This window comes from Bactrocera dorsalis, chromosome 1 (genome assembly GCF_023373825.1).
Source record: "Bactrocera dorsalis isolate Fly_Bdor chromosome 1, ASM2337382v1, whole genome shotgun sequence".
Classification (NCBI taxonomy): Eukaryota; Metazoa; Arthropoda; class Insecta; order Diptera; family Tephritidae; genus Bactrocera; species Bactrocera dorsalis.
In genome coordinates, this window is record NC_064303.1 from 109,333,666 (window position 1) to 109,356,824 (window position 23,159).

A 23,159-nucleotide genomic window follows, 5' to 3' on the forward strand; every position below is an offset into this window, starting at 1 on the left:
TTGACGGTGGATTTTAATTTTTCACATAATACGATCGATAGAACCTTGTATGCTATGTCGAGGAGGCTTATCCCACTATGGTTAGCGAAGATTGTGGGGTCTCCCGTTTTGTGGATTGGGCAGAGGCAGTTCATATTCTACAAAAAAGCTCTTGTAGCTTTTTATGAGTTCTTCGATGTCGTATTTGAATAGCTCCCTTGTTTTCCTTCAGACGTCTAGTTGCTATTCGAACTTCTTCATGTTCGGGCAATGAAACGTCGCCTCCATCGTCATCGATTAGAGAATTGGGTTTACTATCTTCAAGTGTTATGCTTTCACAGCCTTTCAACAGGCTGGAGAAGTGTTCCCTCCATAATTTTGGTATTCTCTGGACATCTGTCACTAGATCATCTCTGGGTGTTCTATAAGAACTAGTTGAGTTTTAGTTAGGTTTAGCTTGAGATTTGTTGTAATATTTCAGAAAAATCAATTTAGAAATTTCGGTAAAGGCTTGGAGCGGTTTTTCCATTCAATGTCAGATATTGTTTTGTGATAAATTTACAAGAAAATCTTGTGTTTTACATCTAGAATCAATTGATTTTAACACTGATCCTTTTGATCGTCATACATAGATCATAGATTTTCATAATTATTATTATAAAGCGTAAACCTCAAAATTGTATTTTGCATTCGGCATGTCTGTAACTAATCCTCGCTTAAGCGATCTTTTGATTTCCAAACTGTTAAGCGAGTTTTTTTTCACATGCGAGTGTCCTGAGAGTTGTCAGTTGTCAGATTTTGCTCATAGTATCTTAATATGTATAATACTTTGGATTATTACTGGTCTTCCGTGTTTACTCCCTTTTTGAACCAATTTTCTGAAAATTGCTTTCAACTTGTTATCTCAAATAGATTAGACTTTTGTAAATAAATACTTTAAGAACGTATTATTTCTTGCTAATATAATTCCACTTTTTAGTTATTTATTTAATATAATGAGTCATATGTATTTTCACAACAATTTCACACGTTTCAAAAATTTTTAACAACAATATTTTTGTAAATCAACGGCTTATAATACTAAAGACAATTTTTAAAAAACCTCTTTAGGAAACTGATTCTTAGCAACTTTAAGCTGCAACTGGTTCATCAGCGGGAATCATCTTATCCGTCCGCTCATCATCCTCGTCAGCTTTCGCTGTAGTTGAGCTCTCTTCGTCCGATACCTCATCGTAACTTTGCGGGCGGCAAATTCTTTCGCAAGCCTGTTGGCTCTCGAAATTGTTCGCATTGCCACCGCAACCGCCATAAACGAACTTCTCACAACGCTTTGTGTTCATATTGAAAGTAAAACGCTGAAATAGTCCAAAGCAGCGACCGATTTCCCTTGGCAGGTAACAAATGTCGGGAACTAAAGGATAAGAGCATATTAGAATTTAAGAGCACACTCAATATTATTACTACGCACTCATAAGGTCGTTAGCTACGTCGTCTGCGACTGGGGCATCATTGGCTGTGGGTGCTGCCGTTGAAGGCGCCACGGTGGCCGCTTGCAATGCGGCAACGAAGCCGGCGGTCAAGCACAAAGTTAGCACGAATTTCATCCTTTTTCTGAGTTTGTTGTATGTTTTGTTTAGAGATTGAAAATATTATTTGCAAATTTTTGGTTCCTATCGCGGCCTGTTGCTGTTCACGCTTGAGTTTCTAATGGCACAATGATGCCACCGAGCGCCTTCGAAGCGTTTTAAGTACTCCCATCGCCGCGAACTGACTGGCAGGTGAGCGCGTCTGGCGTCACAGACACCGCCGCCTTCAAAACTTCCGATTCGTACGCGCACCCCTTCGCTGTTGAATATTGTTATTATTTTTGTCTGTTCATTTTTAAACATAATTTTTTCTCCCGTCCACCACACGAGCCGTATATAAATGCTTCGCGGTTACGCTGATAACCACCTACGCCGTATTCAGCAGCTGTTGACGCGGCGCGACAGCAGACGCCAAGCAGCGCGATGTGCTGTCATCGGTGTTTCACGCAAGCTCATTAGTAGTTGTGGCGGGTATACGCGCCGCGGCGCGCGGTTTGCATAACCGATTTCGAGCAGGTGAGCGCTCAGCGACGGCGGTGGCGTTAGCTGTCGCTTAACAAGCGTTCAACACCGGCTAATTCACCAGACTCAGGTGCGCGTACTCGCTTACGCGGCAAATAGCAAACAGGCAAGCAAAAAATGCGCTAGGAAGCTCCACTTTATTCAGCTCGGAAGCTATAAACAAAGCAACCGGCTTAATGGCAGCGTTTACGTTTTAGTCGGACGCGGCAACGAAACTTATCAATGTCAACGACTGTTGGTGATTGGCTTTCAACGATTGGCAATCACTTTTAATGTGCGGGTGTTTTCAATCTGTCGCCGTTCTACTACAAATCGTTTTTGTATGCTGCTGCTGTAGCCTTCCTACAACACTTACGTGTATATCGTCGATATGTTCAACTAAAGTATACAACAATAAATTGCAAATGCATTCGCATAAGTAATATGCTAATTTAATTAATAAAAAACTAATGTCTGATTTATGTTCTATATTTGCGCACACAAAATGAGTCAGTCGCTGAAACGAATATTGCCTCAAACGCGGTTACTGGGATTTTTCTCCTCATTCGGCTAATTATAATTCCGAGTGTAATTTCGTCTTATGATGCGCGCTCGAAACCGCAACCGCATTGTTAAATTCCGTTCAGTTAAATCAATCAGACGCGTACTTAGCTTAAGTAATGTGAAATATAAATAAAACAAACGATCTTATTTCCATTGAAATGGTGAAGTGAAAATCAAATTGGCGATGAACAATAGATTTATAACCTAAATGGTTTTTCGTTGAAATGTACCACATATAACAAATATAAGTATTATATAATAAATCACCGCGGTGCCTAAAAATAATCGAGACCGATATAAACTTATTAAAATAATCGCGCAGTCGAGGCGAGTTGCTTTCGAGAATCTTGTTGAGCCAGTCGTTCATTCATCCATACGAGTATGTTCATGTGGCAATTCACAACACCGATATATCTTCTTGAAGCTTGGAGTATAAGTAATCCTTATTATTTAAAATTATACCCAATTTATTGGGGAACACACACCACTGCCTTGACTGAAATAAAAGTATCTGAATTTTAGGTTTGTATTTAACTATTTTATTTAAAGCGTTAAGTTTGTATTTTTACAAGTCAATAAAATATGATGCCGGTGTTGGCGATCGAGTTGCTTCGGATCGGAAGTCGAAAACGCATTGAGGGATTCTACTGGCGTCCGGAGCCCGCGTATCATCGAACGTACATACATATGTATAAAACGAAAGTGCATCAGCGAGGAGCGCGTGACGAATTGTTGACGTGGCGAATGTTGGTAGCGAATGTGAGAGACGAATTGTGAGGCGCCGACGAGGCGTAGTGTACTTGCGCAAGTTTATGATCGAATTTTTTGTGCGAAAGTTGATGTGCGGCTTGTGTGGCTGGAATGGTTTAGAACGAATTGTTGACGTGTTGATAGGCGAACGATAGGTGACGATTGGAAGTATCTGCTCAGGGGCCCATCCTTTATGCTGAGTGGGTTGATGTAGTGTGGTGTGTTTGGGGTTGTATTGGGTTGAATCCGTGCGTGAAATGTGCGCATCCTGTTTTATGTAGGATGATTTTTTTTGTTATTATTAGGATGGGCCAGTTTTACCAGGTAGAAGGGGAGGATGCTTAACTCATTTAAACATCCTGGGCCCCCTAGGCGAATATTTTGCCTAGTATTAGGGAGCGTTCAAGTATTACGTAACGCAATTTTTGAAGATTTTGCATCAACTTCGTCTTCATCGAGCCAGTCAGCATCCTCGGACGATGTGTCATAACTACGCACAATGCAGAGAAACTCATTTGCCCTTCTGGCAGCAAGGGCGACTTGCGCGGCCGTACTCTACTCTAGTGCACAATTGTCTTGGACAGTCTTCCCATGCAAGGAACGGACAGTGCATTTTAACACTCTTCTGAGATGTTGAAATAGATCCCACACTGGTTGGACAGACTTTTTTCTTTAGGTCGGATTGTAGAGATGGAACAAAAGAAGTCGTAAGGCATCTGCTTAAAACCCTTCTATAGAGGCAGGTGACCAGATCAAGGGACAACATCACCGAAGTGGTAAAAAATTTGGATGTTCCTTTTTGTCTAGCGCAAACTAAGGTTACTACGAGCTTGCTGTAGGGTTTGAAAGTATTGGGTAAACGGTTTGGGGCGGCATGAAAGTATCCTCGCAAAACACAGATTTCAATGCAATTCTCGGTCAGCGAAACAGCAGTGATTCATCCGCGCATTTATAACCTGTTAAGAAAATATTGCGATTCGCGGACGTGAACGCTATACCACGCCAAATTTGGTTCTACTTCCCCCGGATCCATGCATGCTATCTTCGGGCTGTCTATACTCCGCCGGAAAAAGTTCGTAAGTATCAATTTTCATTTCTCTCCACACTTCTGCAAGTGTTTCTTCCAAGCGTGCTGAAAATTGCGGGTTTTTTCCAAATCAAAACATCCGTAGTTAGTAATTCCTTTGTTGTCGAGATGAGAACCAAAAATGTTTGGTTCGTGCTTGTGTGTTTTCATGGGTTAGCTGAGAAATAAATAAACTTATAGGAACTTATGACCAGTTTTTGAAAAATCAAAGATTTGTATACGACATACATATATAATACTTGTCATAATTACGTTTTAGAAGTAAACTTCACCTGTGTTAAAATAACTAAGCTTCGTTGGCTTTATTCTTCGTATAGCCTTCACCCTTCAACTGTCATATAACATAATTTATATGATTCCAATAAACTTTTCTTTATTTTTAGGTTTTTCTGTAGCCATTTTTCCAAAAATCGTTGGGACATTTTGTGACACAGTTTTGCGCTGGCAAGTTAGCATGACAGCCTTTATAGGCCCAAGAAATAGCTTGCTGATACAACTACTCCCACTTTGAAGACATTTACGGGCATTCGAAACACTATGAATTTCACTTTAATATAGCTATCTGCATAAACATTAACGTAATACTGACAAACAAAAAATCACAGTAAATAAACGTACCAATACAATCTAGGGATTCACCGTGAAATATAAACTAAACGGATCTTGCCATACGTTGCGAGAACAACACCCAATGACACCAGACTTAATATAAATGCGGGGTGCCATCTTGTGAGTTTTAATTCGCTATTTTATTATTTAACAAAAGAAACACCTGTTACCGTAACGTGTTGTAAGAAAAGCGAGATAGTAACTCACACGCCTTGGTCAGATGATGTGCCCAGAAATGGGCACTCACCATTAGACCTTGAAATTAGGGACTTATGAAATGATTATGAGATGAATCTTGCGAGGAGTGTGGCTCGATGATATGTCAGAAACGGCTTCTATTGGATTTATAATTTGGTAATTTCCAGCTTTTTTTTGTAAGTGAAATGTTCTAGTTGTACAACCGATTCCTACCAACTACCCTTATGATAAGCGCTTTTGTAGGTGCGATAAGAGCTACCTTTTCTTTTGGTAAGTATCGCATTGGACATATCGTGTACCCTTAACTTTAATTTTGAGTATAAATGACACATTTCCCTGTTTGATGAACAAAGAGGCAGTATAAATTCCGCTCCTTTTCGGAGTCAAATTGTAGGCTAGTGTCTGCTCTGGTTTGTTCATCGGTTTAACAGTTACCAGGAGTAGCACTATGTTCTGGAGCCCTTTGTAGGTTCATTGTACAATAGGATGTTAGATCCACTAGGAAATAAAGGCATTATCTCACTAACTGCGATGAAACCTGAAGAGATTTTAGTGATCTCAAAGCCGTCCATCTACCTGTGTATATATTTAGCTATATTCCTTGCTGGAAACGCACTCCTTGACAAGACAAGAAAGTTTTTTCATATCATAAATCGTTCAATATTTTCTTTAAACAGCGTCATATCACATTATCAGTCCGTCTGCTACGTTAGTAAGACGAGCTTTTGTTGAAAGATTTAGAAAGTGTTAGTTTTAACGGAGGCTCATTAAGTTTAACAGCCAAAAAAAGGCGATTTTTTAATTGCTTTATAATTTTAAGGGTATATTTACACATATTTTAAGAATATTCAGCAAAATTTCGGCGAAAAACTTAAATATTTTTCGAGTTACACACGATCTTCCAGGTTGAAGAAGGGGCAGTAACCATCCTTTTTGTTAACTGGTGTAGTGTGGTGATGTATGAAAGTGGTGTCAGCGGGATGATGTGATATTAGAAGAGTAGAGTAGTATGTATGTAGGAGGAGACTTAGCTCATTTAAACATTTTTTTTGTATAAAAAATTAAATTAATTATCAGGGCATCCTATATCCTACCTTGGCACCGGTTTTCTCTCTTCTACATATATATATATATATTATATTTGACATATTTTACTCAAAGCAAGTCATGTACAGAGTTCTAAACACTATTTTAACTGCAGTAAAGCCCGATTTCAGTGTTCCTTTTTATGAATAACATCTAATAATTATACAAGTTGATGAAAAATAGTGACGTCATACAACGGATATAATTTATTTACTTCTACTAGTTCTTCTCACATCACAAATTTACTTTAAAACATCTTCATTTACACTTCTCAGTTAATATTTGGTACAAAAAAATCTCAAAATATTCGTCAACACTGTACAAGATCTACCACGCCCTAATTTAAGAGAGTATATTTCCATCACTTTTAAACATACTTTGCCTGTGGTGCTGCGGCCGGTGTTTTCTTTGCTTTCGTATTTGTTACAATCGCAGCTGGTTGGGGGTTCTTGGCGACTGTGGCGGCTGGTGCTACGGCCGGAACAGCTGATGGTGCTGGGGCTGGTGCTTTAGCGTTGCCAGGTGCTGCATTGTTGGTGGTTGTTTTCGGTGTGACACAAGCATCTTCGCAAGTCTTCAAGAAACCAAATTTATTGTCATTGCCACGGCAGCCACCGAATTTGAAGAGTTCACAGGCATTCGTTTGTGAGTTATAGTAATAGCGATCGAGATTCATGCGGCACGGACCCGGTTCCTTCGGCTGCAGACATTTTGGATCTTCGAAAATAGACATTTATTGATTTTCAAACTTCTTTCCATTTATTTACTTTACTCACCTTGCACGCGCGGTGGCCCACCACCCGCCGGTCCACTGACCACTGACTTTTGTGCCGTTTGTTTTTGTTGCGGAGCGCTTGACACGGCGCTAATCAACGCGATCAGCAGCAATACACGTAAACACCGCTGAAATTGTACCGCCATTCTGTTGTAGTGTCAATATTGAAATGAGCTCAGCGTTTCATGGAAATCGTTTAGTCGCTTAACCATTGAGCTGTTGAAATTATCAACTTGACATTTGTGGCATGCAGGCGTTAATTAAAAAATTTAAAAAGCAAAGTTGATGAAAAATTGTCATGTTTATTTTTGTATGCGCGCTCATGGTCTCTCTGTTTCGTATTAAATTGCATACAGTGCCGTGCAAAGTTATAGTGTGAATTTGAATCTGTATAGGATTAAACCATAATCACAGCACTTCCATGACAGAATGAAAACTAGCAGATGGAAGAAATAACTCGTCTTTTATATTTGCTTAAAAAGCGCGCAGAAGTCGATAATGAGGCTGGTTATTGTTGGCTTTGCTGTGTAGGTAGTAGAAAATATCGCCGGCAGAGTGAGTAATTCGTGCAAGCGTGGATTGGTTATTAACCAACTGTACTGTAGAGGATAATACGCATCCTCAGAGATCGTCCGCAAAGTCCCTGTTTGGTGTGGTCTATGGGCATGGAGAATCATTGGTCCATGATTGTTTAAAAATCAATCCGGCCATAAAGTTGCAGTCAATGTGGAAAGCTGTAAGGCCATAATTATCGTTGATGTGGATGACCTTTGATTCGAACTAGACGGCGCTACATGCCATACAGTCAACGGAACAATCAATTTGTGAAGAAAACTTTTGGTGGTTAAAAATCCACTTAATATCTTCGACTACTACCATTTGCTCCGGTATAACATGTGTCTAAAAAGTTTGAAACCGACTTTCATGCCTTGACTTTCATGGGCATTTGTGCGTTTTGTACCCAAAATGTTAGCCATTTGTTTAATTTTTTTAAACCTCTAAAAAATTATAAGATTATCTTTTTCAAATATTGGCCGCGGCTACGTCTCAGATGATCCCTCCGTTGAGTCCATTTTCAATGACTCGTTCAAGCATTTCGACTGGTAACTGGCGAATGCCATGCGTGATTTTTTGTTTTAAAGCTAGAACCGAAGCGGAATTGTGCGTATAGACTTTAGACTTTACATACATATCCTGAAACGTAAAAGTTTAGAGATGGGCAATCGACCGGCCCAAAACGAGAAATTATTTTCTCACCGAAGTGTTCTCTCAATAAATCCATTGATTGATGCGATATGTGGGAAGTGGCCCCATCTTGTAGAAATCATTGACGGTTACGTTCTCACCGGCACCATATTTGAAGGAATATGAACCGTTGATTTCACCGGCCCACAAACCACACCAAAATGTAGCTTTATGTGGAAGAAATGCAGTTCTTGAATATCTTCAGGTTGCTCTTCGTCCTGAACGTGGCTATTTTGTTTGTTTACATATTAATTGCGCCAGAGTTGGACATCATCGCTAAATAAAATTTGACTCGAAAACGTCGAAACTTCTTGGAACTTTTGAAGAGCCCATAGCACGAAAAGATGTCGCTTGGGAAGGTCAGTTCATGTAAAAGCTGTACTTTGTAAGCTTTCAATTTATGATCTCGACGCAAAATGCGCCAAGTCGTTCCATAAGTCAGTCCGAGCAGCTGGGAACTGCCAAAAAAAGCTACTGAAAACATTACGTCTACTTAGGACACCCGTTATATCAATCATTTTAGTCTTTTTAATCTATAATATCATTATTTATTGCTTAAACCTCGGCCTCAAATTCTAGTTTAACATTTATAGCGATGTTTCTATTTATGAATATTGTTGTTTTCTGATTGCAGCCATTGTTTCTAGTAACTTTCTGCGGTAGAGCCATTCGGTTGTAATATTTATGTTAAACAAAAAATTCGGCGACTTCTGCTATACATAGTTCCAGTCATCGTAAATTGTTCAAAACTACTCGTGATTGATGATGTTATGAGTTAAATATAATATTTTGCACACCATTGTACTTTTGTATTTATTTTTTCACTCAATCAACATATTCTCTTTAGTTGAGGCATTTGAAAAAACAAAAACAACGCAACCATAACATGACAGCAGTTAATCGCTGCTAACAATGTTTTTTTAAACAAGCTTATAGAAATATGAAAATGTGTGCCGAAAAGCATTATTATGCTGAAAAAACTGAAACTCATAGAAAAGCAGATAAACTTTTTTGTTTTCATTTTTTGCTCTTTGTTACTGTTCTATTTACCTTTCACATTTTTAGGCATAGTTTTTTGCTCATCTGTTTTTTCCGAGTTTTTGCTTTTTGTAGTATTTTTGTTGTCTTTTTTGCTTTTTTTTTGCTTCACAGTTGATATTTTCGTCAGAAATATTTACAATTGAGTTATTGATTTAATGCTAAGCCTTTATATGCTCACTAAGCGCGTTAAGGTCGCTAAGTGGCAATTACTATGCACTGGAAATTAAATTATGTATTAGTCAAAACAAATAACTACGCCAAAAAAGCAAAAGAAAAGTATGAAAAAAACATAATAACTAAATTGAATAAGCAGTATTTTATAAATTGGATTGATTTAAGTGAGTGGCGCTGTTAATTTGATTTGTGAGCTTGCTGGTTATGCTATAACATAATTTTTTGTATCAAAATTTTATGTTATATAAAGTAATGAGAGGAAAGGGCTTGTTGTAAATTCGGCGAAATTCGAAGTATATCAGTTACGAGGCAAATAAAATGCACAAAAGTCGAAACCTAGAACCTAGAAGATTTGATTTCAAGATCACACAAGCCTCTTAATGACCCACGATTATTTTTCAACTTGCAATACTTATAGATCTCTCAAGTATTAAATTTGATTAGCTATTTGTTTATTACACTCATATCAATCGTTTCTGTTCAAATGCTAATAAAGCTTATATAAAATGATTGTCGCTTTATCAGCTTTACATTCATAAACATATACAAACCAGATGTTTGTGTGAATGAGTATAAATTCAATGGTCATTGCTTTTAACCTAGACGCAGAAGCAGCACAGAATTTGATTAATTAGTTGCCTATCGCAAAACACTTAAAATCTATATATTTAGGACAATATTTTCATACAACAAAACCAAGCTATGAAATGCATCTAGTTTATTTACTAAATGAAAAATGAGCCTATGACAGACTAAACTGTGTAAGGCTAATTAAATTGTGATACCTTTTTAAGACAATGATTTCAGTGATTGCAATCCCTGTAAGAAAAATTATAGAACAAACAAATTGTGGAACAAAAAATTTTGTTTTACTTTCCTAAACTATACAATATTCTAGTTCCACATAGCCACGCCATATTTATTGTGTATGTTCAACCAGATAAATAAATGTCCTAGAACACACCTTCCTATCATCGTGGAAAAAATATCCTTCATCCAAATTTTTAAGAAACGTATCTCAAAGACTTGTGTGAAATTTCATGTAGTTCGGTTGAGTAGCTCTCGAGAAATCTTGCCAACCGATTTCAAGAACACAGTTTCGAGAAAAACGCGTTTAAAGATGGCGCACTTAGCCTAACTAGCCTCGAGCGCACAAGTTCTCAAGGCTGTATCTCCGAAACTATTACTCGGATCAATTTGAAAGTTTAGGACAATATTCTAGAGGTGTTGTAGAATTTAATAAGATAGATAAGTAAGTTTTTTGAAAGCCGTAAGCCCACGTAACCCTCACGTATGATACGAAACTATCAATTCTTACCGAAATTCTACACTTTTAAGTACAAACTCTAACCTCAGCATTATTGAATTTATCTTAACTCTATTTAAATCTTGGTGATCTAATGATTTCTCTTTAAATTCCAAAGTTAGAATGATCGCTTTGACGGAAAATTTTTTAAAAATTGCTTCATACTCTCGTGTATCAGATGTGAGAATATAAATTCCTAGAGTTGCCATTAAATCTTTAGATGAGTTGACTGGATAATATTCAAATTTTGCCTGCGGTTTGATGAAAAACAAATTTCAAAATCTTCCCATATATGGTATTTCTCTAAAGACGCCATAAGCCAATATAATGATTTTCATCCATCTGGTAGTCTTTACATCAATATGTAGGGAAGTTTTTGTCTTTAATGATGTCGAATAACAACTCGAGAGATTGCTGAAAGATTAAGTTTGTCAAACGTGACCGTCCAAAAGCACTTGAAACGATTAGGGTTAATTCCGGAGCTACCAAACGCAACATATTCTTCAGACTTTTCATTTTCGGAATATTACTTGTTCCGATCTTTGCAAATTTTTTTTAGTTGAGAGAACCTCACCTCAAATCAGGACATCAGACATCATCAGATATTTGCCTACAAGGTTGAAAGGACTCGAATTTTCCTGTTGAGCTGTAAATGTTTTTATTTTGAAATTATTCTCTACAGAACTCATTATTGTAAGCTGTCCAGTCCCACATTTTCGGCTTTCGAGACATTCTAACCTTTATATACTTACATCTACATACAAACACATATACATATGTACATATGTCTGCCAGACACACAAGATCTTCACTAGAAAGACCACATGTGCATGTGCAAGAATATGACTGATGAGTTGAACTGCAAAGCTGACTGGCAGCTGCTTAGTCAATAACAAGTTGACTAAGTGTGAAATTTCGGTGCAGTTGCACTCAAATTATACCACTTGCGGTTGTTGTTGTTATATTATCACACAGTTAAAGGCAATGTAATTTATAAGAACTCTTCTGTATGTATGTGAAATTATGTACATTGTTGTTATTACTGTTGTGCCTGTGTATGAGCGGCTCGTTTGAAATTGAAGTTGAGGCACACTGTTTTCCGAAAAGCTTAATTACTTGAATAATAAGTACATACATATTACACATATTTATGTATGTAATTCATAAATGCATTACCTCATTGTCTACTAAGTTATCAGGAATATGCAATTAATTAGAATAAATTTTCTATAAATCAGTAATTAAGTCATTACGCAATGAGTCTAACAGCGTGGGGAGTGTTCTGATAGAATTACGCTGTGCATCCGCATGCGAGATACTGCTATGTGTGAGCTAAGGCCGTAAGTGTGCCCAGAAATACACATATATATTCAGATGTATCTTTATCATTTGTTCGCATATTTATATATAATTGTATGATTTGCTTAAGTAGAAGCTTGTATACTTAGCAAGCTATTAGGTCCATTAAGGTCGGCTCTAAACATAAGTTACTCCGCTTACTTCAAGTAAACACAATTATTATTACATTTGACTACATTACATAATTCATGCATACAAAGTATTATTAAATATCGCAGCTAAAATCAGCATTTATTCATTAACTGCATTAACTTTGTTATACGCTTGCAACATGTTACTGGCGAGTATAATAGTTTTGTTCACCTAACGGTTGTTCGTATCACCTAAAACTAATCGATGTGGAGTTATTTATATCTATTTAAATGATCAGGATGACGAGACGGGTTGAAATCCGGGTGTTAACTTGGCTAATGAAAAAAATGGTTGGCTAAATGTAAACAAAAGCGATATTTTCGGCAAAGTGTCAATAAAGGGGAAATTTACCCCATAGTAAACGCACGGTTCACTGGCCCCAAATTTAAACAAAGGGTGTGGACTTGGCTAAATCTGTACACAAATATAACTGACCTCATAACGTAAACAAAGGGGTCGTTGACCTCATTTGTAAGCAAAGACTTTAGACTTGGTTAAATATAAACAAAAGTGTCATTGACATCATAAAATGCTTTATATACATTTTATGAGGTTACTGAAATAAAGGTTTTTGACTTGGATTTATGTAAACAAAATTTTGTGGATGGGGACTTGGCTAAATGTAAATGAAAGGGTCATTGAACTTGTAAAATATAGACAAAAAGGCATTGATCTTGGTCAGATTCTTTAATAGATCCCTGACACTAAAAAAAACGAATTACAAAATAATCGGCCAAAGTCAAGTCCTTGAACGTAATTATAATTTAACAAGATATCCTCACAAATTTTGGCATTGATTATTGTCCCCTTGTCCCAATCTGCAGTCATATTGTTTAAATCGGACCACTATACCATATAGCTGCCACAAAATGATCAAACAATATCAAAATAGAGTACTTTTTATACCATTTTATGCTATTAAAAATGTCTCTGTATGAGGCGTTCGATGCGGATAAAATTACCGCTTTTTCTAGTTTAATATAAAGTTTTGATACGCCTGAAGGTATTTCCCTGCGCAAGTTGCAAGATTATACAACTTTCGGTTACACACGAACTTAGCCTTTCCTTACCTGTTTTAATTTGCTGCTATAATTCATTGTTTTAACAGTTGCTGAAAGTAGCTGTGAGTAATGACATTCACTTAATGACTTGACTACTATTGAGCGTTTAGTAAGTACTAGCTAAATCAATATTTTCACACGGCCAATTATATGTTTTAGCATAAAAAAAGTTTCCAATTATTTATTGTTGTTAGATTTCACGGTCATTGAGTTAAAACTTTTTTGTTTTGTTATTATACTGTAAATGCAAGTCGACTCAAAGGAACACGGAGCGTATGAGTAATCTCCAAAGCAACTAAGGTCTTACCAATATAGCGAAAAAAATGTTTAAAATTCGTATTATGATTTACAAGTCCATTCAGTTGAATTGTAGTTCAAGCGATTCAACTTCCGAATTACAACTTTTTTCAGTTGATGTTTCATTGATGTAGACAAACTAAAAATGTGAAGATTTGACAAATGCTTAAGTGGTTATGTGGTTCTCAATAGCTCACACGAGTCTATCATTGATTCTCGCTGGTTCGCTGTGGCACTCCTTGGTTTTCAGTGGTTCGTTTTGCTTCTCAGTTATTCTCTTTCTGGTTCTTAGTGACTCTCCCCGGTTATCCTTGCTTCGCAGTTGTTCTCCATCTGGTTCTTAGTGTCTCTCTCTTGTTGTTTGTGTTGAGTATTCTCCTGTTTTTAGTAGCTATTACCAAACTAAAAAAAAATAAGATTTGACAGATAATTAAGCAGCTTTCTGAAAACGACTGGCCCTGTCTGGTTTTCAGGTGCTCCTTTAGTATGTAATGGTTTTCATCGATTTGCAGGGGTTTTCTCTGGCTCTCATGGGTTTTTTTCTGATTCTCTATAGCTCTTACTAGCCGCCAGTGATTCTCAATAGTTTTCTCCGATTTTTGTGGTTCTTTCAGAACTAAAAAATTAAAAAAATTGCAGATAATAAAGCAGCTTTGTGGTTCTCAGTCACTATCATGGGTTTTCAGAAGCTCCATCTGATTCTCAGTGGTTCTTTTTGGTTCTGAGTGGCTCTGCTTAGGCTTCTCTTCACCTCATAAATACGTTTTCGCATTTGACATTCTACTGTAAATATATATTTATACGACATTTCTTAGACTACTCATATTAATTTTTCAATGACGCAGTAATTAAATGTGTTTTGCTAAAGCAAATTCAGACCTAAAAATCGGAAACAAACGAAAGTAGTAAAGTCGAAGTTCAAACTAACAATGTCAAAAAAAAAACAAATCAAAACAAGCAAAGCCACTTCACGTGTTCGAATCGCCACAAGGATTATGATAACTAACACTGATTACGCCGAACCGCTCAAAGCGTATGAAAGAGCGACAACCGCTAAAAGAGCTTTCTGATTTTGTTTTCAATATATATACCCATGCATATATATGTATGTATATGCAAATATTTTTTTCCACTTGATTAAATTTTTGTGCAATTATGTTATTTATGATCGCACTGAAACTCAGCTAAGCGAAACGAAAGCTGTTGGTAAAAGCTCCATCTTCAATATTTTTCAATATTTTGTGGACTTCAAGCTCTGCACAACCTTTCGCATCCCAAGCTCAACCGCTACGGTCTGTGTTACAACAACAACAAAAACAATCGCAAAGTACGTTCAAATATTTAAATTTTGGCAAAAACAACGAAGACACTTCCGAATATTTGCCCACACATTTATAAGACTAATTCTGAGTAATCATACATACATATGTATGTATACTTATTAATATTATTGCTTCGGCTTTGATTTTTATCTGCGCCTCACTTCCTCTGCTCATTCAAGCGTCACCCCGTCGCACGTCATCGATCGCTTCGTCGTCTGCGCTTGCGCGAAGGCCGTCTCGAACGCTCCAATCGCCCCGTACACCCCCATAAACGGCCACAAACTGTGAGTGCTCGTACACCTGTTATGCTGATGAGCCGCACAACAGCACAGTAGAACAACAACAACTTAGAATCGCCGTCAGTCGTCACAAATTCTCCGCGCCTGCAGCGCCAAGGCACTCAGGTGCTACGCGACGACAGTGCTGAGTCAGTAGCGTTAGACAGCTGCCAGCAGGTGTGCCCAGTTAAGCACTTCGATCGCGCTGTATCTCGGCATTCAAGTAAAAATATAATAATCATTAAGTATTTGTACTTTTTATTTTGCTCAAGTCGTGTAGTGTTTTTAAAAATGCAGTTTGTGCGCGTAATCGGCATTATTTGTTGTTTGTTTTTGATTTGCACACCGCTCAGCGTTGATGCCATCAATCGCAGAGGTACACACACATAACTCATATATACATTCATATATATACATATTTACAAAGTTATTTACCAGTGTATTTCCACAGTTTACTCATTTGCACTCTTTCGTTTCTTCACCTCCGCTCATTTGCATAACAACTTTTTTGTTGTTTTTGCTGAGATTCTCCTATTTTTCGTTTTAATGATTTTAATTTGATTTTTGTATATTTTTCGTAGTAAAACTTTGCTTGCAACCGCCTCAAAGCGGCCGCTGCTTCGGCTATGTGTCTAGCTTTGCCTACAACCCGGTCGCGCGCAAGTGTGAGGAGTTCATCTACGGTGGGTGTGGCGGCAATGATAATCGCTTCGATTCGAAAAAGGAGTGTGAACTTACTTGTCGTGATGTTTAAGCAGCGATTTGGTGGCGGTGATTATTGCTGTTGAAATTTGAAAATGTGATTGTTAATATTCCTACTTTAGGCCTTTTTCACTCTTTATAAGAAAACGTAAACAAATAATTTATTAAAATACTCAAAAATAAATTGCAAGCTCAAAATTGAGATCATAAAGGAGACTTCTATGATAATTTGTTTTTATAATGTATGAAGTTTTGCAGCTACCCAGGGTTTGACTAATCTTCGATCAACTATAAAAAGACAGAATATTCCTTAATAACAATCGTCTGTCGGCAAACAATGATTAACCTCAGCGTAACTACGCTAAGGGCATAGAAGAGAGCTGGGTTGAAGACGTACAAGGTACAGAAACTTCCGGATAGAAAGGGCGTCAGAAACGAAATCGCAAAACAACGAGCGAAAAAGTTGACGAAAGATTTTGTTAAGAAATGCGGATGCTGCATAAAGGATGACGAGACTTACGTTTTAGCGGTTTTTTCTCAACTACCTCGACAGGAATTGTACAGGAATTCTCAAGGAAATATTATTGAGAAATTCAAAATCAAGGAGGGGACAAAATTAAAAAGGAATTTCTTGTGTGCTTGAAAATTTGCAGTTGTGACAAAACGAGCAGCTCAACAGCGAAATATGTATATGTGAAGTGATGTTTGCAAAATAGATTTATTCCATTTTTAAGCCAACATGAAGTGTCCACGTTATTTTTTTGGCCTGAGGTTGCTTCATGCCACTATAGCAAAACAGCCTTGGAGTGGTTCCATACAAGGTACTGATTTTAGCCGATCGGTTTATATGACAGCTATATTTTATAGTGATCCTTACACTGAAAAAGACTTTTGAAAAATTTCGAAGCGATACCTCAAGAACCTAGTGACTATTTACCATTTATACTGACAGACAGTAAGTTTAGTTTCTCCAATGGTTGTCAGTAAAACACCATCAATTGTAATTTGGCCAATAAAAGGTCTGCCATAAAATCAAATGTTCTATTAGGAGACGTTTTGAGACCATACTTTGTTCTGGCAAGCATCGCATAAAGAAGTAAGGATCAAATATACATACACTATCTACACTAGGTAAGGTTAGGTTATTCTGGCAGGCCAATAAGCCACGCATAAACCAGTTTTGGTCTTTTGGGATACCAGATGGAGTTCAGTTGCTAGGTCCAAGCGGAGTAGTCATGCTTTAGAATGCCTGCACTTGACGCAAAGAACAGACTCTGTTGCCTCACTATCGATACCACAGTATCATAATGTGGGGACCACAGATGCTACAGCGTAGTCTTGCCAATACGTCAAGTGCTTTAGAGTGCTCCATAGTTTCCCTGGTGCCCTGCTCTAGATATTTCTTGTAGTCTTCTCGATCTACCAGCCCCATTCTGCGGGCGTGTGTCGACACCAGGCAGTGACGAGTTAGTATTTCTATTTTGTTCCTAAAGTCTCTTCTATCGCGTGCCAATAGGAATTTTGTTTAGTTCCGTTCTACCGTTTGCGCATGACTTTTACAATTTTGTATCCAAGTAGCACGTTCGTTACTTGATTTTAATTTGACATGCGTCTGCCGTGATCGTCGTATAGAGAATGCATGTCCCAAGTTGAAACGTTGCCTTATGTTAGTCGTACACCATTTTTGGCACATCTCGTCAATCTATTTCATTGCCCTCGGTATATGTTTAGAGTATTGCACCTAGCTAACATACCTTTACGGCCACCATCTTTTTCTATATTTACTTTGAACCTTCTTTCTCAGTTGAAAGTGGGATCATATAGTCGGTGTTTACCCAACCATCATTACCCATCGAGCTATGCCCAAAGGATTTATATGTAAATTCTCCTGCAGATATTGGTCGTCCCGCTGATTTTGCCAGTTTTAGACCCATAGGTTCTTAGACAAAGTTGTTCAGAATGATCAAAAGAACATTTCACGCATATGCGATTTTATAGAAAATAATCGGTCCGCTCTTATTTACATAGAGCGTCCGAAAATTATTAAAATCAATACATTTTCCTATATAAATTCACATTTTGTAACAAAAATTTATTTTTCGAAATTAAATTATGCTTACAATCTAGCAACTATACTACATACATATATATATATATATATATTAATCGTTATTATAAATAAACTAATTAGAGTTTAGCAAAATCGAGAATCACGAAATACATTGTAATTTGTTTTTGTTTTGCTGCTTCACTGCACTTATTCACTTATTCCTCCCTATTAACATTGTTCGTCTTATTGTTGTATTTGCTACGCAGCCGACGATGTCTGGAATTGTTGCAAATTTTTTCGCAATCCTCCAGTGATGCAAATAGTTTCTTATCGGTGCTGCAGCCCATATATTTGCAATGTTGTGTATCCAAGTCGTAGACAATGCCCAAAGTGTTTGAGATGCACAGACCATTTATGGAGGGTTGCACCAAACAAATGTCACCTAGAAGAGAGAAAAGTAAATTACATTACATTTTTTTTTTGTTTGTTCGTTGAAATGTTTTAGCAGTGTTTGAAGATTAAGATTTTTCGTTCTTAATTAAATCGCTTATCGGGAGTAACTAATAACGAACATTCCCAGCAGTAAAGCTTAAACTTCTTGTGTCCATTATCTAAACCACTTATTTAGGCCTCCAAAAAGCTCTGTAGATATTATGTACAAATTTCCTCGAAGAACTTTTGAGATCGTTGCACATGACCTTAATCAAGAACGACTTCGTTTGAGGAAGGTAGTGAGGAGAATTTTAAAAACTTATAGGCCATATCGGATCGTAGGTAACTGAAAAACTGACGAGTGCCAAGAAAAGCCACCCCAGCCTTTGCTATCGGTAAAATGGGAAGAGGTCAGTACTCGCGTTTTATTACTGATGGGGTGAATCTTAAGAGGTCCAGTGAGTGTTTAAAGATAGAATTTGCTTTTTATAGGGACCTAACTGGTCATTAACTGATCGGTGCTTACACGGTAAGGTTCAGAAAGTATTAGTAGTTAGTGGTCTTTGCTTTCTATCCGAATTTTAGCTCTTTATATTTAGTATATGTCGCTTATTCTGGAATGAGAATAAATAGGGATTCAAATTTCAAAAATCAAAGTGTGTTCCTAAGCAGAAAAGGCTATCTAAGTCCGAAGTAACTTCTACGTTTTTTTATATTTCTTAGTGCCTATGTTCCTTAAGTACTTATTCGTAATGTTGTCTCAACTTTGTTATTCATTCACATATTATTTTAACTTTATGGTCAACTTTTTCGGATTTCTTAACACAAAAACCATCATCCCTTGACTTGTATTTTCGTCAATCATATAAATTTTGCTAAAATGCTTCCTTCAGATTCATTGTAAATACTAGATATCCTATCTTAATTGTTATAGATTCCAAGATGTCATGGGTTCCTAGGAAATAAAATTGTTCGAGGATTTGGGGTTTCAATTTTCTCACATTTGCTCGACCTATTAATGTTATGGCAGGAACTGGATATAGTTTTGGGCTTCAAAAATCGCGAGGAACCCGGAAAAAATTATTCATCACACAAAAAACTCCTATTCGATAGACTTTGGTTTGATATCTGTTGGAACCGAATCGGTTCTAATGAAAAACATGAGTGGCATTAGTCAATATCAACATGTTTTAAGTTTTCGAAGAGTTGTGGCACGGTTCAAGCCGTCAAGAAAAGTGTTAAGCCTTAAAGCAACGAAATATTGGTATGTTTATCTCTCTTTCTGCTTACAATAAAATCATTTTATTCACCGGAAAACTATAATGCACCGGAAACGTATATATCTGGATACCACTTTTTATTACTTTTTATATCGCCCTTAGTACTTAACGTAGCGTAAACACTGATTACAAGCCGCACCGCATTCACTGGCGTTTTCTCAAGCAACCCGCTGGTCTGATTAAATTTTAACCTTGTATGGCTTATTATTTCTTGCTCCGTATTAAAATTAATAAAACTTAAAATAAATAATAAAAAATAACAATTTTATCGCCTTACGTGCGCGTCCATAACTGCCCACGGTCAGGCAGAGCAAGCACAGCAAACCCAAGACAATATGCGCCCTCATGTTTGATATGTGAATTTTCCCTTTGCGGCAACGGAAACTGTTGACCTTTTTTATCGAAATGTGTTGTTGTGTTATTTTATTTAATTTTATTTTATTTTTATTTTTTTATTTAATTTTATTTTTTATTTTATTTTATTTTAATTTATTTTATTTATTTTTATTTACTTTTATTTTATCGTATAAAAACTAAAATACTGCTCTTTTAGGTTAGGTAGGAACGATCTCCGCGTTTTTTGAAAGTTTTCACGATTTCCACGTGCTCTCCACACTTGTAACAGATTTGTTGTAATTCAGCGCGAGTTCAACTTGTTGTAGTGTTTTATTTGCTGTTCGCTATTTGATTTTCAACTTTTGATTTTTTCTATAGTTTCATCACTCGCTATGTTGGGCGCGCGTTGCTGGCAATTTCAGATATTTTATTTGTGCCAAAATCAATTTGTATGGCCGCGCAAAAGGGATTTCCATTAATTTAGAAAGTCACTGCAATTTCACTTAACACCACTCAAAAAACACTTTCGAAATTTTAATTAATTAATTTTTTTTTCACTTATATTGACCGCTACTACGTTTCCTTTGGCTCGCTGGTGGCTGCTGCTGCGTTGAGTTCTTTTATTGCTTTTGTGAAAGCCTAACGGACAAGCGCAGCGATTTTATACCACTCTCGTCTCGAACACCGAAATTTCGATGAGCTAATAGACCACTAAACGTGGCGACCCGCAGATTAGCCTGATTTACTGATTTTGCTCTGGCAGGCAAAGCGGTTGGACGAAGGGGGCACGGAAATTCAGTCACGATTAAAGAATTTTTTGTTGCCACTCGTTTGTTGTTTTTGTTTTTGCGTATATTAATTTCATATATTTAATATAAATATATTCTCAGCGCAAGAAAGTGTGAAAGTCTATATGTTTGTATGCGTGTGTCTCTTTATTTTTCTTAAATTCAGCTAACTTTCCGCTCGTTATGTGTATGCGCTTTTTATCAGCCGCTTGCACTTCGAAACCTCTGCAATTATTCCATAAAGTGTCGCATGTAAATGACCGACCGTTGTGGCTTTCAATTGATAGCGGGTGTTCGGTATGCTCTCGGCGCTCGCTGCAGCACGACCTAGACGATTGGCTTGGCGTGCAGTTGAAATATTTATTGCTTAAAATTAATATATTACTTATGTATGTATTTATGTGTGTGTCGCAATATCTCGCCACGAAATTCGCCAATTAAATTAGAAAGGCAAAGATTTTGCGTTAATTTTCTAGCTCTTTGTCGTCTAGAACAGTTACGTTTGTCTCACTACAGCTGCTTGAGTGTTTCACGAGTTTTATTTCGAATGGAATGGAACCACAGATTTTACTAAGATTATTAGTGAATGTGGGAAAATAGACTTGAAGAGTTATAAATAGAGACCCTGTAGGAAAAAATAAGTGTTTCTTAGTCATAACTTATTATATAATAATAAAAGACACAATTTGTTTACTATATCCATTTCGCAGTTATACTTAAGTCTACGGAATTTGTTACGCCATTTTTTTACCCATCTCAAGCCCCATCCGGCTTCAACCTGACAGTAAATTTCTTCTTCTTCTTGTAATTAGGTAAACACCTTATCAAAAGCTGGTCTCTGAGAACCAATTCTGACTTGTTCAAATAATGAAGAATTAATCTTATTTATTATATGATCTAAAAATTGTAAGAACATCGGTTTTTCTTGTATGAATCAAGACTCATGTTTTTGTACCTAAACAAGATGTTTTAAATTTTTCTATATACTTGTAACACCAGGAGGAAACATCGCAGACCCTATAAAATATATAATTCAACGGTCAGCATGACGAGTTGAGCTGATTTAGCCATGCCTGCCTCTCTGTTTAGATATACGTGAACTTCTTTACTGGAGGATGGAGTCATGTGTAGAAGTTTACGCAAGTGAGGAAAGTTCTCTAATCGCCACCCACTCGGGAGTGGCCGGCAACGATTCTTATATATGTATATGGCTTAAATAGCTCACAACTTACGGTCTTAGACCAAGTATCCTCTGGGTAGTCAAAGAACATCCATTTGAAAGCGACTTAAAGTGAGAAGGTCAACCATCCCTACTCAGGGTTGTGCGCTGGGTTTGCGACCCGCCACATAAAAAACGTCCCCAATGAAAACTAGTCAACAGTCTCGGACGAGAGACCCCCTTTTGATATACGTGAACTAGTCTCTTAGTTTTTGAGATATCGTTTCGAAATTTTGCACAAATATTTTTCTTTCCAAGAAACTGCTCATTTCACGGAGACGCTTATATCGAACGACTATAGGTTACAGCTGTCCTAGGAACCGAAAAATCGAAATAAATTCCTTGTATTGAAAACTTTTTCATTCGACGAGATATCTTCACGAAATTTTGACATGGTTTGTTATCTAAGACAATGCTGCAATCCCTGAAGAAATTGTTCAGATTGGAACGCTATAGCATAAAGCTTCCATTCCAAAATATTGTACAAAACTATACTTAGACAGGAGCTATATAGAGTAGTTTCAGTTTCCGAACGCTACCTTCCATATTTTGTTTTGGAAAAAATTTTCGCGATGTGGTAAACTAGATACCACCAAACAGTCGTACGACGAATCTAAAAACGAATAACAGAACAAAATGGCCTTTCAATATCCATCGAATAGAGACCCATTGCGAAATTCCGCAAATTGGCAACTCTGGTTTTGGTTTCTTCGTATTCTTGGGATATCAGGTTGTTGTCTCAGCTTTAAAAAACTGTTTTGCTTTATGATAAAAATTTCTCCATCATTTAAGTTTAATTTCCTACTGGGTGCCTTTGCAGAATTTTACTACACACACATTTGCAAGGCAAAAACGCCTCTTATTTTCCAGCTACTTCGGTATTGATGGCTGAATCGATGCTGGTGTGATGCATACGAATGCTCTCGCCAAGCGCTGATAACTCTAGAACAAAGCACAGCCAGCGAAGTGGCGCAACAGAAGGAAATAAAAAAAAATCAAAAA

General features: G+C 37.1%; 5 protein-coding genes across 5 annotated transcripts in view; 2 read left to right on the plus strand and 3 right to left on the minus strand.

The window, feature by feature from the left end:
• Positions 1 to 23,159, plus strand: part of LOC105234037 (homeotic protein ocelliless) — a 130,130-nt gene that overhangs the window by 97,664 nt on the left and 9,307 nt on the right. The window lies entirely within an intron of this gene.
• Positions 925 to 1,720, minus strand: LOC105234032 (kunitz-type U15-theraphotoxin-Hs1g). Its single transcript, XM_011216236.4, has 2 exons — positions 1,448 to 1,720; positions 925 to 1,390 (listed from the first exon to the last, which is right to left on the minus strand). The coding sequence occupies exons 1-2, from the start codon at positions 1,581 to 1,583 to the stop codon at positions 1,110 to 1,112; spliced, it is 417 nt and encodes a 138-aa protein (XP_011214538.2). The 5' UTR covers positions 1,584 to 1,720; the 3' UTR covers positions 925 to 1,109.
• LOC105234034 (kunitz-type serine protease inhibitor kunitoxin-Phi1) lies at positions 6,549 to 7,341 on the minus strand. The gene is made up of 2 exons (XM_011216238.4): positions 7,137 to 7,341; positions 6,549 to 7,077 (listed from the first exon to the last, which is right to left on the minus strand). Exons 1-2 carry the CDS (start codon positions 7,279 to 7,281, stop codon positions 6,728 to 6,730), a joined length of 495 nt encoding a protein of 164 aa, XP_011214540.2. The 5' UTR covers positions 7,282 to 7,341; the 3' UTR covers positions 6,549 to 6,727.
• On the plus strand, positions 15,408 to 16,268 carry LOC125778296 (kunitz-like toxin PcKuz3). The gene is made up of 2 exons (XM_049455160.1): positions 15,408 to 15,726; positions 15,932 to 16,268. Exons 1-2 carry the CDS (start codon positions 15,642 to 15,644, stop codon positions 16,102 to 16,104), a joined length of 258 nt encoding a protein of 85 aa, XP_049311117.1. The 5' UTR covers positions 15,408 to 15,641; the 3' UTR covers positions 16,105 to 16,268.
• LOC125778294 (uncharacterized) lies at positions 18,124 to 21,469 on the minus strand. Its single transcript, XM_049455149.1, has 2 exons — positions 20,092 to 21,469; positions 18,124 to 18,544 (listed from the first exon to the last, which is right to left on the minus strand). Exons 1-2 carry the CDS (start codon positions 20,159 to 20,161, stop codon positions 18,318 to 18,320), a joined length of 297 nt encoding a protein of 98 aa, XP_049311106.1. The 5' UTR covers positions 20,162 to 21,469; the 3' UTR covers positions 18,124 to 18,317.